This window comes from Ranitomeya variabilis, chromosome 4, assembly GCF_051348905.1.
Source record: "Ranitomeya variabilis isolate aRanVar5 chromosome 4, aRanVar5.hap1, whole genome shotgun sequence".
In the NCBI taxonomy this organism is placed as follows: domain Eukaryota; kingdom Metazoa; phylum Chordata; class Amphibia; order Anura; family Dendrobatidae; genus Ranitomeya; species Ranitomeya variabilis.
Window position 1 is genome coordinate 384,177,590 of NC_135235.1, and position 20,661 is coordinate 384,198,250.

Sequence of the window (20,661 nt, forward strand, 5' to 3'; positions counted from 1 at the left end):
CCACCGAGGGCACAGAGTTCACGGAAGCACAGATCCACTTTGCTTGGACATGTAGCCCGTGTTCACATGTAGCATACATGCAATGTTTTTTCGGTTGCTTTTTTGCACAGAAATTGTCCCGCTTTCTCTCCAGCAAAAGTTGGGAGGCATGCGGATAGGGGTTATCTGCTGCCATAGGCTCAGGTGACAATACAATGCAGGAATAAGGCGGCAATACTTGTATTTATTAGGGCACAGTGGGGATTTGTGGCTGCCTCCTATAGGAGGCGCAGTGGAGTCAGGTGTGGGTACGGTGGGTGTCATAGCATCCAGGATCTTCCATGGCAGCTTCTTTCTGTATATCCTCTCTTCTCTGTATAACATTGCACCTAGTTATTAGAATGAAGTCCTGGAACTTGCCAGCAGTAAAGATGGCCTCCTGCGCCAGTGACGTCATACCGTGCGCCACGGACCTGTCTGAAAGTGACTATTAGAAGTCAGTGCCGGAAGAGGAGGGGTTTGTGTGGCGGCCGCTGCTGAAGGTGACACGATATAAACATATTATAAACTTTGTGGGGGGTGACAGCGTGGAGGTGACCGATGCCCGCGCTGCTGTGTGCGGTGCCCGCTGGGCTCGGGCATAGTCTCGTGTGGCAGGACTGTACGGTCACGTGTCTGAGGTGTGTGTACTCCCTGCAGATTAGAAATGACCTCTCGGGTCACCTATGTGCTGGTGCTGTATAGAGGATGACCAATCAGAGCCCAGCTCTTATGTCGCAGACACCCTTGGGGAGATAAGAGCTGCAGTCTGATTGGTCGCCATTTACTAGTATCCTTTGCTGCGATTCTCCTTCACCTCCCCAATAGATGCATGAGCAGGAAGCCATGATCCAGCTGTGGTGACGCCTGTATGTAAGGCTGGGGCACACAGGGATTCACCGTCCATTTATTCGCTGCTGATTGCGCACCCCTTATTGTCTGGAGAGGCTCGAGGACACAAACATGTAAGCCAGCTGTACTCGCCTCCACTGCTCACTGTTCTCCGCGCTGAGACCGCGGTTATCTTCGTGCTTTATAAGGTCGCGGCACGCCATGACCTCTACTTCTGAGATGTCATGGCCGTAAGTCCCGGCATAGTGTGTGGAGGCCCAGAGTCTCAGCGCAAGGTGGCGAGGACTGTACAGGGGGTTGTGTAGTGGGGGGTGAGGGCTTTTGGTCAATTTTTGCCAACCCCTTAAGGTTCCATGAAATGGCCATCTTGCTCGATTTGCACAGAGCCAATTACAAAGATATCTGCATTCTGGAGAGTATGGATTTTTGTAACAGTAATTCCACATGAATAAACTTGCCCGACTCTAGCCTCGTGTTTCGCAGCCTTTACGGAGAACTCTCTGTCCATCTAGCCATGGATGATGTACGTTTCTGTGGGAAAAGAATGAGAAAACTTGTATTTTATTCATTGTAATCCCTGTTTGTATTCTTAGGAGTCCAGGGGGCGGTGCTATCAGTGATTGACAGGCTCCTGTGTATGACTACATGCAGAGCTGGCTGTCAATCACTAGTATGACCGCCCACTGGACTCTTCCATACAGACACCAGGGATTTCAAGGAAGAAAGTATAAGTTATATCTTTTCCATCAGACCTAAGTATTGTCCTTCTCTACCCCGTGCTGTCCACAGATCAGACTGCATGCACAACACGGCAGGTCCTTTTAGGTGGATGTGGAAGCCTTGTGATCAGCAAATCCACAGGACATTCTGTGACTTGTGTGAGGCGGTCTCAGAACCTTGCTGTTTGCAATGTGACTGCATTCGCTGACACTGTGGTGCCATGTGGCGACCTTAGGCCCGAAACATCGGCCGAGTAGTCAGTGACGTCAGTCATGAGAATGTCAGTAAGGACAGTAAATGCAGCTTTTCTCCTCCATATGCATGTGTTTTCTCTCTTCTAGCCTTCTGCCAGGATGCTGCTGTCTGTCCGACACATCCTGCGCTCATCCCTCCCCTCCCCAGCACCTGCCGTGTGCTTGGTCAGGTTGAACTCCACCGCAGCGGAGCAGGTAAGCGGTGCACTGGTCATGTCCTGGTACATGGCAGGGTCAGCACACTGTAGCTAGAATTGCTGCTATATATGCAGCCTCATATACATGACTTATACAGTTTATGGAATTTAGAGGCTGATTTTATTCTAGATATATATTTTTTGTTATAAATAATGTTGCCAGGCACCTAAAAAGACAAAGTTTGGGCCCCTCAGTGATGAAGATCGAATTTTCACCAATCTGTATGGCCGTCACGATTGGAGGTGAGCTGGGAGGTTCTTTCAGCTTTGTATTGCCGATCTAGTTTTTGTTTTATGGTCTCCACAATCTTCCCTTTTCCTTTAGGTTGAAGGGAGCTCTGAGCCGTGGCGACTGGTACAAGACCAAGGAAATTCTTCTGAAAGGAGTGGATTGGATATTGGGGGAGATCAAAGTGTCAGGCCTGCGTGGAAGAGGGGGTGCTGGTTTCCCAACAGGTCTGAAATGGAGCTTTATGAACAAGCCATCCGATGGACGGTAAGCTGTCGTTCTGCCCACTGATGACTTCCACATTTTGTGACTCATCCCTTTATCCTGAGTAAAATGTAATGAGCAGGCAATATGGCCGTACCAGCAATGTGAGGTGTGCTTGAGCTGTCCTGCTCCACAAGTGTACATGCCTGATGGTGGGCAACTTGCAGTCCACGGTCTGTACGTATGTTGGGCAGGAGTAAGCAGCGATTCATTCCCCTACTTCTCAGAACTTTCTACTTGGTGGTTGAACATGTGAATAAGCATCTTACTTTTAAAACTGTCCAGATTTCTATCTTTTTTTTTATAGCCCTAAGTATCTCGTGGTGAATGCAGATGAGGGGGAGCCAGGGACCTGTAAGGACCGCGAGATTATGAGGCACGATCCCCACAAGTTAGTGGAGGGATGTCTGGTGGCTGGTCGCAGCATGGGGGCGCGAGCTGCCTACATCTACATTCGAGGAGAGTTCTACAACGAGGCCTCAAATCTTCAGGTAACGATCAGCCCCCGAGTGGGGAGAATTACTAGATGCAATGATGGTCCATCAGTTTTCTACCTTAGTTATATTCTGTGGATCCTTTCTGTGTATGGCTGGGCCGAGCTGTACTACCGACACAATGTCGAACAGTGGTCCCTGAGCATCCAGACCTTGCTAGTTGGTCACCATTTTACTGGGTTTTCTTATATCCAGCGAGCCAATGCTCGTCACACTGCAAAGAGTCAAACTGTCTCCAAGTCCACACATGATTTATGTGGTTGTACAGTAATGTCTGAAACAAACTCGTTACATTTGTGTTTAAGAGACAGGAGCATTTATCACCTTTCCATTGGATTGGTGATAAATGCTGGATTGATGAGGGTCCTAATGCAAGGCCCCCCACTGAGCACTAGAACTGGAGACCTGGTCTTTCCTGCTAGGATAAGTTTGAATTGAGCTGTTGAATTGAGTTGAGCTGTTGCCTAGCATATGGTTTCTTGTTATGATGATCTGTGGGGCGTCCCTGTGATCAGACCCCCACTGAGCTAGGCATTTGTCACTTATCCAGTGGATAGGTGATTAAGATGTATTTCTGCCAGAAGCATTTATCACCAACCTTTTGGATAAGTAGGAAATGCCTAGATTAGTGCTGATTGGGTTTAATCACAGGAACCCCCACAGATCGTAAAACAGGGAACTGTAAACTGGATTGCAGCTGTGGGCATTCCTTTGGGAGGAGCCAGGGGGTCAGTGGTGGTGCCTGTATTCAAACCCCCACTGATCTAGTCATTTGTTACTAATCCACTGAATAGGTGATAAATGCTTCTGACTTAAATGCATTTTAATGTTGTTGATAGAGTTGAAAATTCCAGAAGAAAGCGTTAAGAGCACGTCTCATCTGACAGCTTAGATTGCGTGTTGTTTTATTGGCTCGTGTACTTGTATGTTATATGTATAGTGCACAGGAATCAATGGCATGGAATAATGCAAGACTTGTGTATCCCCTGAATTTGCAGGTGGCTATCCGCGAAGCGTATGCTGCTGGTCTAATTGGGCGCAATGCCTGTGGCTCGGGATATGACTTCGATGTGTTTGTGGTGAGAGGAGCTGGCGCCTATATTTGTGGAGAGGAGACGGCTTTGATTGAGAGCATTGAAGGAAAACAAGGAAAGCCTCGCCTCAAGCCTCCATTCCCTGCAGATGTTGGTGGGTCCTGGATTGCTATTTGGGGAACAGTCTTCTCTTTCTTCCTAATTAGCAGACGTGTGGATTTATGGCACCAGCATGCTCCATACAACTCTGCCTCACCATGGCGGGGACTTCTGCTGTGCTCCCTGATTTCACAGGATACGATTACTTTGGACGGTTTTATAGGCTTTGATGCTTGTGTAACTATTAGTGATGAGTGAATATACTCGTTACTCGAGATTTCTCGAGCATGCTCGGGTGTCTTCCGAGTATTTTTTCGTGCTCGGAGATTTAGTTTTCATCACCGCAGCTGAATGATTTACATCTGTTAGCCAGCATAAGTACATGTGGGGGTTGCCTGGTTGCTAGGGAATCCCCACAAGTAATCAAGCTGGCTAACAGATATAAATCACTAGATGGTGGCCCGATTCTAACGCATCGGGTATTCTAGAATATGTATGTATGTATGTATGTATGTATATAGCACAGGCCACGTAGTATATAGGAGCCATGTAGTGTATATATAGCAGACAAATACTACGTGGCCTGTGCTATATACTATGTGGCTCCTATATACATACATATTGTAGAATACCCGATGCGTTAATACAGGCCACGCAATATATAACAGTGGCCACGCAGTATATAACACAGGCCACGCAGTATATAACACAGGCGACGTATATAACACAGGCCATGCAGTATATAACAGTGGCCACGTAATATATAGGACAGGCCACTCAGTAACACAGCCCACATAGTATCTAACACTGGCCACGTAGTATATAGACAGCCACGCGGTATATAACGCAGCCCATGCGGTATATAACGCAGCCCACGCGGTATATAACACTGCCCACGTAGTATATAACGCAGCCCACGCGGTATATAACGCAGCCCACGTGGTATATAACGCAGCCCATGCGGTATATAACGCAGCCCACGCGGTATATAACACTGCCCACGTAGTATATAACGCAGCCCACGCGGTATATAACGCAGCCCACGTGGTATATAACGCAGCCCACGTGGTATATAACGCAGCCCACGCGGTATATAACGCAGCCCACGCGGTATATAACGCAGCCCACGCAGTATATAACGCAGCCCACGCAGTATATAACGCAGCCCACGCGGTATATAACGCAGCCCACGCGGTATATAGCAGTGTGGGCACATATCCGTGTTAAAAAAAAGATAAAACAAAAAATAGTTATATACTCACCCCCTGGGATTCAGCGAAGCTGTCCCTATGCGCGCGGCTGCCGCCATCTTTCGTTCCCAGGATGCATTGCGAAATTACCCAGATGACTTAGCGGTCTCGCGAGACCGCTAAGTCTTCTGGGTAATTTCGCAAAGCATCTCTGGTAACGGAAGATGGCAGCAGCCGCGAGCGCATCGTCGGACTACGGAGGGTGAGTATAGCAGGTTTTTTTTTTTTTATTATTATTTTTAACATTAGATGTTTTTACTATTGACGCTGCATAGGCAGCATCAATACTAAAAAGTTGGGGACACACAGGGTTAATAGCGGTAACGTTACCCGCGGCATAGCGCGGTACGTTACCTCTGGCATTAACCCTGTGTGAGGGGAGTATGGAGCGGGTGCCGGGCACTGACTGCGGGGAGTATGGAGCGGGCGCCGGGCACTGACCGCAGGGGAGTAGGAAGAGACTAATCGGACTGTGCCCGTCGCTGATTGGTCGCGGCAGCCATGACAGGCAACTGGCGAGACCAATCAGCGACTCGGGATTTCCGTGACCGAAGTTGCAGACAGAAAGACGGAAGTACCCCTTATACAATTATATATATAGATTCAGCTGAGGTGAGGAAAACTAAATCTCCGAGCACTAAAAAATACTCGGAGGACACCCGAGTGTGCTCGGGAAATGTTGAGTAACGAGTATATTCGCTCATCACTACTAACTATATCTTCTCCTTGTGAAGGAAGCAATTGGCGATTATTCAGTGCTGCAAAGTTGAAGTACATTTTGCGGTTTATAAGACGCACCGGATTATAAGACTCACCCTAAATTTTGAGGAGAAAAATAGGAAAAAAAAACCTTTTTTTTTAATAAAATGGTGGTGCTTCTTCCAATCCATGCATCTTATTGCTTAACGGGGGTGGTGGCTGCGGTGAATCGGGGTCCCAGGGCCGCTGCTGGCGGAGGCAGGAGTGGGGCGATGTATCCATCTGCAATTGACTGGTAATAGACTATGGAAAATCAAGAAATAGTACACCTTGTCATGTAAGGCTATGTGCACACATTGCGGATTGGGGTGCAGAATTTTCTGCACAAAATCTGCATCTCCTGGCGGAAAACGCAGGTGCAAATTTGACACTTTTTTATGCGGATTTTGGGCGTTTTTGTTGCGGATTTTGTGCGGATTTCATGTGGTTTTTGCCCCTGCGGATTTCTATAATGGAAGGGTGCAGAAACACTGCAGATCCGCACAAAAGAAGTGACATGCTACTTCTTTTGATCTGCAGCATTTCTGCACCATTAGCACAGCGTTTTTTTTTTTTTCCTATTGGTTTACATTGTACTGCAATCACTTTGCGGATCTTGCAGCCTTTCTGCGCGGAAAAAAAACGCTGCGGATCCGCAGTAAATCCGCATCTTGTGCACATAGCCTAAAGCTACATTTAAGGTGCCCGTACACATCTTGCTGCTGAGAGCTACTTCTCTTGATTCCCCCATACACATGAACACTCTGCTGAGCATTCATGTGTTTTCAGTATAGTGAGGGGCATGATCTCCCCTAAAAGCAAAAGAATCAGGCATGTAAATGTAAACTGCTTTGTCCAGTCCTTATCTCCCAACATCATCTTGTACTGGAGTGCTCGCAGGGTGCCATAGTTGATCGTCCGGTCCCAGTCAAATTTTTTTTCTCCACTACTGGACAATTACTTCCAAATGCATAAAGGGAATATGTCAACAGGTTTTTGATACCTCCGTATGAGAGCAGCATGATTTAGGGTCAGAACTCCCAATGTTAGCAATGTATCACTTACTGGGCTGCTTGCTGCAGTTTTGAATTCAATTATTTTCTTTGTTGAAGATCTACCCTGAATGCTGAGCTCTGTATAACCCTGCCACACCACTGATTGGCAGCTTTCTGCCTATGCACAGAAAGCTGCCAATCAGTGGTGGGGATGTGGTTAGACTACCTGGCAGCAGGATTACTAGTCTTCTAGTTAAAATCACTGTTTTATCAACAGGAGATTATATTAAAACCACATCAAGCAGAACAGTAAGTGATACATCACTGGAAATGGGGTCTCTGACCCTACATTATGCTGCTTTCAGATTAGGGTAACAAAAACATGGTGTCAGATTCCTTTTACGTGCCCCATATTCACCAGAATATTTGTTAAAGTAAATTGTATCATTTCAAACTACAGAATGTTAGACAAAAAACGTTCATGGAAAAATAAAAAAGTTATGGTTCTTGTAAGAAGGGGCCGAAAAATAAAAGTGCTAAAACTGAGACTTTCACAAAGTGGGGGGTGCTGACCGCCACTCATACAATTCAAGACAAGCGGCAGCGTTCGCTACGCCATAAATCTTATTCCAGCAGTGTTTAAACTGTAAGCAATACTGTAACAGTTGCCACAAAAAACTTCTTTGGGTAGAGGTAGCTTAGTTTTAGGCATGCAGGACCATTTATGGATGGGTCATCCCTGGTAAGATTGCTTTCCAGTGAAATGGTCTGCTTTCTTGAAGGTGTTTTTGGCTGCCCAACAACAGTTGCTAATGTAGAGACGGTTTCTGTGGCCCCCACTATTTGCCGCCGTGGTGGATCCTGGTTTGCTGGATTTGGCCGGGAAAGAAATTCGGGAACTAAACTGTTCAACATCTCTGGACACGTGAACAATCCGTGCACTGTGGAGGAGGAGATGTCCATCCCTCTGAAAGAGCTCATTGAAAGACATGCAGGTACATACAATGGAAGTGCGGATTCATGTCTATTTTATGGATCTAGCTGTGCAAATAACGGTCTGTTTTTTTCATGTGTGTTGCATGAACAGTGCACCTTCTATAGACTACAGTCTCAGGATGGTGTGCTGCTTGATGCTACTGAATTTGTGAATTTTTTTTTGACCGATTCCTATAGGTGGTGTGATCGGTGGCTGGGACAACTTGCTTGCTGTAATCCCAGGTGGTTCCTCCACACCTCTCATCCCCCGCTCTGTGTGTGACAATGTTCTCATGGACTTTGATGCCTTGATTCAGGCACAGACTGGTCTGGGCACAGCAGCTCTCATCGTGATGGATAAATCGGTGAGTGTGTCGCTGATGGATATGCCTGCACAATGTATGGACCTCCAGGATTTCACTTGTGACTTCTTTTATTGCAGACAGACATTGTTCGAGCTATTGCGCGTCTTATAGAATTCTATAAACATGAGAGTTGTGGTCAGTGCACCCCCTGCAGGGAAGGTAAGTGTCCGGTCACTCTTACTGCTCTGCATATGTAAAGCACACTGTGACACCTACATCTGAGAAGTCATGGAGGATAAGTACCTTCAGAGCTGCATAGAGAGTACATGTTATATACCAAGTTAGCTTACTTTTCAGGCCCCCTCCCTCTTGTGAAATGTTGGTTGTGGGGCAGATTAGTGGACACAGTTATGTCCAGTAGTATACTGTATCATACCAAGACTTTTCTTCTTAGGGTACCGTCTCACAGTGGCACTTTTGTCGCTATGACGGTACAATCCGTGACGTTCCAGCGATACCCATACGATATCGCTGTGTCTGACACGCAGCGGCGATCAGGGACCCTGCTGAGAATCGTACGTCGTAGCAGATCGTTTGAAACTTTATTTCGTCGCTGATCTCCCGCTGTCATCACTGGATCGGTGTGTGTGACACCGATCCAGCGATGCGTTCGCTTGTAACCAGGGTAAACATCGGGTTACTAAGCGCAGGGCCGCGCTTAGTAACCCGATGTTTACCCTGGTTACCATCGTAAATGTAAAAAAAAACCAAACAGTACATACTTACATTCCGGTGTCCGTCAGGTCCCTGGCCGTCTGCTTCCCTGCACTGACTGTGAGCGCCGGCCGTAAAGTGAAAGCAGAGCACAGCGGTGACGTCACCGCTCTGCTTTGGCCGGCGCTTACACAGGATGCAGGAGGAGTGCAGGGAAGCGGACGCAGGCACCGGAATGTGAGTCTGTGTTTTTTTTATTTTACGTTTACGCTGGTAACCAGGGTAAACATCGGGTTACTAAGCGCGGCCCCTGGTTACCCGGGGACCTCGGCATCGTTGGTCGCTGGAGAGCTGTCTGTGTGACAGCTCTCCAGCGACCACACAACGACTTACCAACGATCACGGCCAGGTCGTATCGCTGGTCGTGATCGTTGGTAAATCGTTTTGTGTAACGGTACCCTTACAGAAAGGGATCTGTTTTAGCTCCTCTGTGCCTAGTGATCATAGAGAAGGCACAGCGCATGGATAGTTGCCTCTAGGAGCAGGGACCAGCAACAATCTCAGCAGTGTAACAGTGTCAATAGTGCCCTGGTGGAATAAGCAAAGTGAAACCCCCATCGCATATGACAGGAGCAGTTATTAACACCCCTGGTGTTCTCTAGTCTGCCTATACTTGGTATCCCTAAAATCACGATGATCTGCAAAATAACATTTACAGGAGTTCTAGGTGCAGGGAAAAAATGTTAAATGCTAACGTTTAACTGCACTTTTAGAAAGTATTGATACATAGGGTTCTGTATGCTGAGACCAGGACCATCACTTAAACCTAGCCCAACTTTGAGCAGCACTCCATTTCCTTTTCCTACTCCTCCTTTACAGGGATTGGTGGTGGTCTGGGCACTTGCTAATTTATAAGACCATTCATCTCCAGAGGTGCCTTGCAGTTATGCGCAGTCACAATGCAGGGCGCTCACCCTTCTCTGTGGCTGGCTCTTTGCTGTCACTCATTTTTGAGACTATGTAGAACTGGCTTATTTGTCTTGTGACATGAATGCGAGCTAATATAAGCCATGTGTCATTCAGGTACACAGGACCTTAGTGGGGTTTTCAAGATGGCTTTGGTTCCAATCAAATTCTGAAAGTTTTAATAAGGTTTTTTTCATACAGTGAGTAAATAGTTAACAGATGGGTGTAGGAAAATGGTGTTTGTTTGCTTTTTGGCCAATTCGGAAAGCCGTCTTGTGCTTCAACACAGCATTTTGTTCTAATTTCATACAAACCCTAAATGTTCCTGATGTAAAGGCCCGGTTACACAAGTCGATAATCTGCAAATGATTGTATCGTTCTTGTGGGCTATCAAATCATGGTCAGCAGCACATCACCCTGTGTAATCAGGGACGTGCTGCCGACAACATGCATGCTGCATGGGGACAGTTGTCAGTGGTACGTGTGGACAGGGTATGGAACGTCATCCGTTTTACTGGTTTACCATCGAACGGCACTCCTTTATGGACAGAAATTCACTCATGGAGATAACGAGACCACCAGTACTGAGAATTGGCGAAACATTGAGATTATTTGGCCAGTCCTTGAAAACCATTTTATTATTTGTCATGTGCATAAAAAAGAAAAAGTTTGCAGCACTCACCCCGTTTATTTCTTCAGTTCTTTATTCAAACACAATTATCCATGATAGGATGTGGCACAAAGACGGCTTGGGCTTGTGAGGGGAGCAGGGATGTGCAGGAACGAGACGGACGACGGCCGTTTCGCGCGTTTGCGCTTCTACGGGTCCATGTGAAGTGTGCTTGCAACGTCATTTCCCTTTATGGGATTTAGACAGCTTTGAAATTTACATAAATTAACACAAAAGTGAATTAAAACCAACAACATACTCGAACTGCACCGATCAGACATGCAGCCATTCGGATGAACATTAAAATACCCCATTTAAATAAATACCGACATGTCTAGTTTTTCATTTAGACCCCAAGGACCCTGTGCATTGGTCCTCAGGATCCACCTGGCTTCCCGCTGCAAAAGAAGTCTATTGTGATCCCCTCCGTATTTGGGGAAATTAACCTTTTCTAGCCCGGCGAATCTCAAAACATTTGGATCGCCCGCATGACATTCTTGTATGTGCTTGACCAGACGCACCCTGCCTTTTCCTGTGAGGATTGAATTGTAGTGCTCTCGAAAACGCACCATCAGAGGCCTTATCGTTTTGCCTATGTAAAAACGATTGCAGGGGCAGAAAATAACGTACACAATGAACTTACTTTTACACGTTATGAAATCTTTAACTGTGTGGGAATATGTTCCTACTCTTAACGGATTATCCGTTTTATGAAGAGCACACATATTGCAATTTCCACACTTATGGTTGCCGGGTGAGGCAGCTGTGTCCATCCAGTTTGTATTACGCTTTTCTACGCGATTTTTTACGATTAAATCCCCTATATTTTTCGATCGTTTATATGAAAATAGAGGGGTCGTAGTTGCAAAATCTGTGTCTTTTTGGAGAATGTGCCAATTTTTACGAATTGCTGCGTGTATTTGATTATCTAGGGGCGTATGTTTAAATATAAATGGAAACCTACGATTTTTATTATATTTCTGTGCTCCTTCATTCTTTTTGTTTTTGTTTTTATTTCCCTTCTCTAAGAGATCTACTTGGGAGAGGGCAGCCGCACGTGATTCAGCTGCATGTAACAAATGCTCCGGATACCCTCTTGCTTTAAAGCGCATTTTCAGCTCATCAATTTGTTTTTTGTAGATCTCCTCACAATTGTTTATTTTTCTTAGTCTCACCATCTGGCTGAAAGGGATGCCACATTTAGTGTGACGCGGGTGGGCACTGTTAAAATGTAAGACGCTGTTAGTAGCTGTATTTTTTCTATGGACACTTGTGATTATTGAGCCATCTTTGATTTCCACTTTCACATCTAAAAATTCCAACTCAGTACCCCCATAAGTCGACGTGAACTTCATGTTCTCGTCATTATTATTCAGAAAGCTAATGAAGCCCTGGAAGGTCGCCTCGTCCCCATCCCAGATTATGAAGATGTCATCCGCAAAACGTAAGAAGAGGCGTATATACTTCAAGTAAGGGTTTTGGGGTCCGGTGACATGCTTCTCCTCAAACACTGCAAGGAACAGGTTTGCAAAGACGCATGCCACCGGAGTACCCATCGCGGTGCCCATCTTTTGGCGATACCACTTATCCAAAAACTTAAATGTGTTGTTAGACAAAACAAAATCCAACCCATCTGTCACAAAAGATATAAAATCTTGATCTTTGTCCGTATTTACTAAAACACCGCGAATTGCCTCTATGCCCATATGTTGCGGAATTCTAGTGTACAGGCTGGTGATGTCTATGGAAGCTAAGGCAAACGTGGGTTGCCAAGTGAAGTCTTTCAGGGCCAGGAGGAAATCCCCTGAATCCTTAATGAATGACGGAATTTCGTATAGCAAAGGTTTTAATAACCAATCGAGAAGTTGTGAAAGGGGTTCTGTTATGGAATTGATTCCAGATACGATCGGACGTCCTGGAGGTTTTTTATCATCCTTGTGGATTTTTGGGATACTGTACCAATTTGGGTAACTAGGGGAGTCTGGTATTAGTTTCTCCGCTGCTTTTTTGGAAATAGTCCCTTTTTCCACGTATTTGCGTAATAATGATCTTAGTTTATCTTTAATAGCGCTAGTAGGATTTTTTTCTAGAGGCTGGTATGTGTTTAAGTCATTCAGTTGGGATAAAGCTTCTTCTATATAGTACGACCTGTCTAGAATCACTAGATTACCCCCTTTATCCGCCTTTCTAATTATAACGTCCTCCCACCCTTGTATTTCTTTCAAAGCTTTTTGTTCGGGTGATGACAAATTTTTTTGGGGTTGCGTATACAAAATTGCCTCCATATCTTTTGTAACTAGATCCTCAAATAAATCAATATTATTGCCTGGGGATATGGGGGGCATCCACCGTGATTTAACTCCACCTACAAAGGGGGTAATTTGTGGGAAATCTTCGATTACTTTAATTTGCTTTTGTGAATCCGCCTCATTATTATCGAGGTTGGTTAAGAGATCTATGATCTCTCTATCTTGTGCGTCTGGCTTTGAGTATGCCATGAAGCCTAATTCACCCACCGTAGCTGGTATGTCAGTGGTAACTAATGTGGGGGGAATATCTTTATTTTTACAAAAAAATTTATGAAGGTGCAATTTACGCGTGCTTTTAAATAGATCTATTTTAAACTCTCCCAAATCGAATGGTTCCGGTAAACAGAAATTTAGTCCACGGGAAAGAACTTTATGGTGATCTTCTGTCAATGATTTTTTTGACAAGTTTATAACTTGCAAGGGTTCCTCGTCGTATGAAGCTGGATTGTCCATACTCATTGTCTCCAAGACACTTGTTTTCGTTTCTTGAAAGCACTTTTTTCTTTTTCTCCCCCGACGTATTTTCTTCCTTCTAAAGGGATACTTGAATTAATTTGTGGAGACTGAGTTGTAGTTGTATTTACGGCAACCATCGTTCCCTCCGGGATTTCTTCTGCTGCGCTCGAATCGGAATCTGTTATCCACCCATCACGTATTATGTGTGACTTTCTGCCGGATTTTTTTGGGCGATTCCCTCGAAAAGATTTTTTGGAAATATTTTTATTCCAGGAGAAGATCTGATTAGTTTCAAAATCTCGCTTATCTCTTAGAAATTTTTCTTTTTTCTTTTCTTTAGTTTCCATTTGAACAATCACCAATTTCTTTTCCAATTTTTTCTCAAAGTTTTTAAACGCATTATCACCAATTCGGCTTTTAAGTTCGTACTTGGATTTTTCCAATTGTTCGCATACTAGAATATAATCCTTTTCATTCTGCGAAAGGACCAGTTGGAGTAGATTTTGCGAGCATTGTAGATGAATTTTCTCCCAAGCATTTTGGAAACTGGGATCATCTTTAAATTGAGAGATTTCCTTAAATACTCGCAGACCCCTTGGCACTCTACTGCAGTCGACATAGGATTTCAAAGATTTAACAGTCCAATACAACCGGATTTCTTTTTCTGCCAAGATGTAAATTTTCGACTCTAATGTCTTGGTACTAATTAACTCTAATTCATCCTTATGGTTGCACTCTGAAAAATATTCTCCTGCTCCCTCTCGGCCCGCCAGTAAGCCACCTGAGGCTTCCCCCTCATTAGCTTGGTCCTCCATTCCTTCCATTTGTACGGAGGAGCACGATATCATGCGGAATTACTTGCCTTTCGTGCTCAAGTGCATAAAATAGTTCATAAAGTAAAACGTGAGAAGACAAAGCACTGGCACTGAATGGACATGTAGTTTTTTAAGTTGTGCCCGCAAGAGAAACCCTCTAAAGCTGAGGGGGTATAGCAACTCTTCGGAAGACAGGGGCGGTGCTATGCAAAGAATACAACAATCCAGTGTCATGTGCATAAAAAAGAAAAAGTTTGCAGCACTCACCCCGTTTATTTCTTCAGTTCTTTATTCAAACACAATTATCCATGATAGGATGTGGCACAAAGACGGCTTGGGCTTGTGAGGGGAGCAGGGATGTGCAGGAACGAGACGGACGACGGCCGTTTCGCGCGTTTGCGCTTCTACGGGTCCATGTGAAGTGTGCTTGCAACGTCATTTCCCTTTATGGGATTTAGACAGCTTTGAAATTTACATAAATTAACACAAAAGTGAATTAAAACCAACAACATACTCGAACTGCACCGATCAGACATGCAGCCATTCGGATGAACATTAAAATACCCCATTTAATAGTCTCCACAAATTAATTCAAGTATCCCTTTAGAAGGAAGAAAATACGTCGGGGGAGAAAAAGAAAAAAGTGCTTTCAAGAAACGAAAACAAGTGTCTTGGAGACAATGAGTATGGACAATCCAGCTTCATACGACGAGGAACCCTTGCAAGTTATAAACTTGTCAAAAAAATCATTGACAGAAGATCACCATAAAGTTCTTTCCCGTGGACTAAATTTCTGTTTACCGGAACCATTCGATTTGGGAGAGTTTAAAATAGATCTATTTAAAAGCACGCGTAAATTGCACCTTCATAAATTTTTTTGTAAAAATAAAGATATTCCCCCCACATTAGTTACCACTGACATACCAGCTACGGTGGGTGAATTAGGCTTCATGGCATACTCAAAGCCAGACGCACAAGATAGAGAGATCATAGATCTCTTAACCAACCTCGATAATAATGAGGCGGATTCACAAAAGCAAATTAAAGTAATCGAAGATTTCCCACAAATTACCCCCTTTGTAGGTGGAGTTAAATCACGGTGGATGCCCCCCATATCCCCAGGCAATAATATTGATTTATTTGAGGATCTAGTTACAAAAGATATGGAGGCAATTTTGTATACGCAACCCCAAAAAAATTTGTCATCACCCGAACAAAAAGCTTTGAAAGAAATACAAGGGTGGGAGGACGTTATAATTAGAAAGGCGGATAAAGGGGGTAATCTAGTGATTCTAGACAGGTCGTACTATATAGAAGAAGCTTTATCCCAACTGAATGACTTAAACACATACCAGCCTCTAGAAAAAAATCCTACTAGCGCTATTAAAGATAAACTAAGATCATTATTACGCAAATACGTGGAAAAAGGGACTATTTCCAAAAAAGCAGCGGAGAAACTAATACCAGACTCCCCTAGTTACCCAAATTGGTACAGTATCCCAAAAATCCACAAGGATGATAAAAAACCTCCAGGACGTCCGATCGTATCTGGAATCAATTCCATAACAGAACCCCTTTCACAACTTCTCGATTGGTTATTAAAACCTTTGCTATACGTAATTCCGTCATTCATTAAGGATTCAGGGGATTTCCTCCTGGCCCTGAAAGACTTCACTTGGCAACCCACGTTTGCCTTAGCTTCCATAGACATCACCAGCCTGTACACTAGAATTCCGCAACATATGGGCATAGAGGCAATTCGCGGTGTTTTAGTAAATACGGACAAAGATCAAGATTTTATATCTTTTGTGACAGATGGGTTGGATTTTGTTTTGTCTAACAACACATTTAAGTTTTTGGATAAGTGGTATCGCCAAAAGATGGGCACCGCGATGGGTACTCCGGTGGCATGCGTCTTTGCAAACCTGTTCCTTGCAGTGTTTGAGGAGAAGCATGTCACCGGACCCCAAAACCCTTACTTGAAGTATATACGCCTCTTCTTACGTTTTGCGGATGACATCTTCATAATCTGGGATGGGGACGAGGCGACCTTCCAGGGCTTCATTAGCTTTCTGAATAATAATGACGAGAACATGAAGTTCACGTCGACTTATGGGGGTACTGAGTTGGAATTTTTAGATGTGAAAGTGGAAATCAAAGATGGCTCAATAATCACAAGTGTCCATAGAAAAAATACAGCTACTAACAGCGTCTTACATTTTAACAGTGCCCACCCGCGTCACACTAAATGTGGCATCCCTTTCAGCCAGATGGTGAGACTAAGAAAAATAAACAATTGTGAGGAGATCTACAAAAAACAAATTGATGAGCTGAAAATGCGCTTTAAAGCAAGAGGGTATCCGGAGCATTTGTTACATGCAGCTGAATCACGTGCGGCTGCCCTCTCCCAAGTAGATCTCTTAGAGAAGGGAAATAAAAACAAAAACAAAAAGAATGAAGGAGCACAGAAATATAATAAAAATCGTAGGTTTCCATTTATATTTAAACATACGCCCCTAGATAATCAAATACACGCAGCAATTCGTAAAAATTGGCACATTCTCCAAAAAGACACAGATTTTGCAACTACGACCCCTCTATTTTCATATAAACGATCGAAAAATATAGGGGATTTAATCGTAAAAAATCGCGTAGAAAAGCGTAATACAAACTGGATGGACACAGCTGCCTCACCCGGCAACCATAAGTGTGGAAATTGCAATATGTGTGCTCTTCATAAAACGGATAATCCGTTAAGAGTAGGAACATATTCCCACACAGTTAAAGATTTCATAACGTGTAAAAGTAAGTTCATTGTGTACGTTATTTTCTGCCCCTGCAATCGTTTTTACATAGGCAAAACGATAAGGCCTCTGATGGTGCGTTTTCGAGAGCACTACAATTCAATCCTCACAGGAAAAGGCAGGGTGCGTCTGGTCAAGCACATACAAGAATGTCATGCGGGCGATCCAAATGTTTTGAGATTCGCCGGGCTAGAAAAGGTTAATTTCCCCAAATACGGAGGGGATCACAATAGACTTCTTTTGCAGCGGGAAGCCAGGTGGATCCTGAGGACCAATGCACAGGGTCCTTGGGGTCTAAATGAAAAACTAGACATGTCGGTATTTATTTAAATGGGGTATTTTAATGTTCATCCGAATGGCTGCATGTCTGATCGGTGCAGTTCGAGTATGTTGTTGGTTTTAATTCACTTTTGTGTTAATTTATGTAAATTTCAAAGCTGTCTAAATCCCATAAAGGGAAATGACGTTGCAAGCACACTTCACATGGACCCGTAGAAGCGCGAAACGGCCGTCGGCCGTCTCGTTCCTGCACATCCCTGCTCCCCTCACAAGCCCAAGCCGTCTTTGTGCCACATCCTATCATGGATAATTGTGTTTGAATAAAGAACTGAAGAAATAAACGGGGTGAGTGCTGCAAACTTTTTCTTTTTTATGCACATGACACTGGATTGTTGTATTCTTTGCATAGCACCGCCCCTGTCTTCCGAAGAGTTGCTATACCCCCTCAGCTTTAGAGGGTTTCTCTTGCGGGCACAACTTAAAAAACTACATGTCCATTCAGTGCCAGTGCTTTGTCTTCTCACGTTTTTCATTTTATTATTTGTAAATGGGCATTTGAGCATTTAGTTTTTTTGTCTCTTGAATCGCCACTAGGTGTTGATTGGATGAACAAAGTCATGTGGCGAATGTGTCAAGGAAATGCCCGTTCTGATGAGATCGACATGTTGTGGGAAATCAGCAAGCAGATCGAGGGCCACACTATCTGTGCTTTGGGAGATGGCGCTGCTTGGCCCGTGCAGGTAAGATGCTCTGTGACCTCACCCCTACATAACCATGTATGCCCCCAAATCTTACGTGAAGTAAATGTACCCCTGGACTTGCTCAGATGCCAAACTTATGGTAGGTTATAAAAAATACATTTGCCATTCTTGAAACATCTGGCCTGACGCTAGCGCTGTGCACGCCAGTCTTAACCTAGTTCACAAAGTGGCGCAACTTGCAACTGCATGTGCTAGCACCAGAAAGGTTACTCCACTCAAGACTAAGGCGCGCCACAATTTTTCATAAATTTGTGAGGTTTGTGTTGCCAGGCCCCGTCCTGTCCCATCTTCGTGTTGCACATATTTTAATTGTTTTGTGCCTAGAAAACCCTTTAGGAATAGCCTTGCTTCCATGTGTTCTCTGGCTGCAAAAAAAAAAAACTGATGAAAAAAAAAACAAATTGATGATTTGGGCTGCGCGGTTATTGGACTTTTAAAAATACATTTTGGTACATCTTTGGGATCTCCCATCTATCACAAGCCTCATGTAACTGACATCTTGCTTTGAAGTCTCTTTTTATGCCATTTTCGCTGAAGAAATGATTGTACGCCTGCTGAGCATTGTAGTTCTGTTAGTGTATTTTGTGGTAAACTAGGTATGAATGCTGCAATTTGGGTGCAAACTCCACTCAGGACATACACTACTGTTACTACAAAACAAAGGTGCTGGTGAGTGCAAAGAGCTGGGCAACCACGTGACAATGGAACAAATCTCTTATTTCAATTAACATATATATATATATATTTATATATTTTTTTACATGTGTCAAAAAAGTATATTTATATTGTCATGTCACAGAACAATCTGCATCAAACAACATTGCGGGTTTTCCTTTGGATGTACACACTTGTTGCAGATTTTTTATTTCTCTGTTTAAAGGGAATCTGTCGGCAGACTTTTGCTATGTATTCTGACAGCAGTGTAAGGTACACACAGAGACCCTGATTCCAGCGAGGCATCACTTAAGTTAGCTTCACACTAAGCGACGCTGCAGCGATACAGACAACGATGCCGATCGCTGCAGCGTCGCTGTTTGGTCGCTGGAGAGCTGTCACACAGACACTCCAGCGACCAACGATGCCGAAGTCCCCGGGTAACCAGGGTAAACATCGGGTTGCTAAGCGCAGGGCCGCGCTTAGTAACCCGATGTTTACCCTGGTTACCAGCGTAAAAATGTAAAATAACAAACAGTACATACTCACCTTCGCGTCCCCCGGCGTCCGCTTCCTGCACTGTGTGAGCGCCGGCCCTAACAGCAGAGCGGTGACGTCACCGCTGTGCTGTACTTTCACTTTATGGCCGGCGCTCAGTCAGTGCAGGAAGCGGACAGCGGGGGACGCGAAGGTGAGTATGTAGTGTTTGTTATTTTACATTTTTATGCTGGTAACCAGGGTAAACATCGGGTTACTAAGCGCGGCCCTGCGCTTAGTAACCCAATATTTACCCTGGTTACCATTGTAAAACATCGCTGGTATCGTTGCTTTTGCTGCCAAACACAACGATACACGCCGATCTGACGACCAAATAAAGTTCTGAACTTTAACCAACGACCAGCGACATCACAGCAGGATCCTGATCGCTGCTGCGTGTCAAACACAACGATATCGCTAGCCAGGACGCTGCAACGTCACGGATTGCTAGCGATATCGTTTAGTGTGAAGGTACCTTTAGTTTACTGGGTGCTGCAGTTATGATAGAATCATAGTTTTCTCTGTGGCACAAAGTTAGCTTTCTGTGTACACTGTATAGTGACAGAAAGCGGCCAATCAGTGCTGGGTGCGTGGGTGGACTCAAGCACCCAGGCAGCTAGTCCTGCAGTGATAATCTCCTGTTGATAAAACACTCATTGTATTGAAACAGCAAAACTCAATCAAGTAAGTGACACATTGCTGTAATCAGGATCTCTGATCTTCCATCATGTTTCTCTCAGTTGACATAGCAAAAACCTGCTGACGTTTTTAACTCATTGAAGAAAAAGTGCAATAAGCCCATGACTTTAACATTACTACATGGGAAGAGTCTCCAGTGTAGTGATGAGTTTTGCAGCTACGATACTCTCCTGCCGATTTTCAGTGAGAACATAATGTAACTGGTGATCGGTGGTGCTTTTGACCCAAGTACCAGTACATCACAGTACAAAAGTATTCAGGCCTCCAAATCGTGGAGAAGAAGAGACACTAGCCTATACTGTACAGCAGTGCTGATTCCCTTCATATACCCTGCACACCACTATAACAAGTCACTTATCTCTTGCAGGGCTTGATTCGCCACTTCAGGCCAGAGTTGGAGGAACGTATGAGACAGTATAATGTAGCGAAGAGACAGCAAGTCAGCAGCTGAGGGGGCACAAGACCCTCTGCCAAAAAATGGAATCTGTTTTATTTATAAGAGGAATGAGCATTATTACCCTCAGTATGTGTGCTAATAAACCGGAACTTTCTAAGCCCACTTCTGTTGTCCTG

The 20,661-nt window shown here is 44.4% G+C and overlaps 1 protein-coding gene across 3 annotated transcripts; it reads left to right on the forward strand.

Moving 5' to 3' along the window:
• Positions 1 to 399: 399 nt before the first annotated feature.
• NDUFV1 (NADH:ubiquinone oxidoreductase core subunit V1) lies at positions 400 to 20,647 on the forward strand. Of its 3 annotated transcripts, none has more exons than XM_077250825.1 (11): positions 400 to 521; positions 1,932 to 2,039; positions 2,205 to 2,284; positions 2,367 to 2,537; positions 2,842 to 3,025; positions 4,027 to 4,216; positions 7,927 to 8,139; positions 8,318 to 8,484; positions 8,562 to 8,643; positions 18,032 to 18,177; positions 20,456 to 20,647. In XM_077250825.1, exons 2-11 carry the CDS (start codon positions 1,944 to 1,946, stop codon positions 20,537 to 20,539), a joined length of 1,413 nt encoding a protein of 470 aa, XP_077106940.1. In that variant the 5' UTR covers positions 400 to 521; positions 1,932 to 1,943; the 3' UTR covers positions 20,540 to 20,647. The 3 variants fall into 3 exon arrangements, with proteins under 3 accessions (XP_077106940.1, XP_077106941.1, XP_077106942.1); XM_077250826.1 differs by having other exon boundaries at positions 497 to 659; XM_077250827.1 differs by lacking the exon at positions 400 to 521 and adding an exon at positions 545 to 983.
• Positions 20,648 to 20,661: the final 14 nt, after the last annotated feature.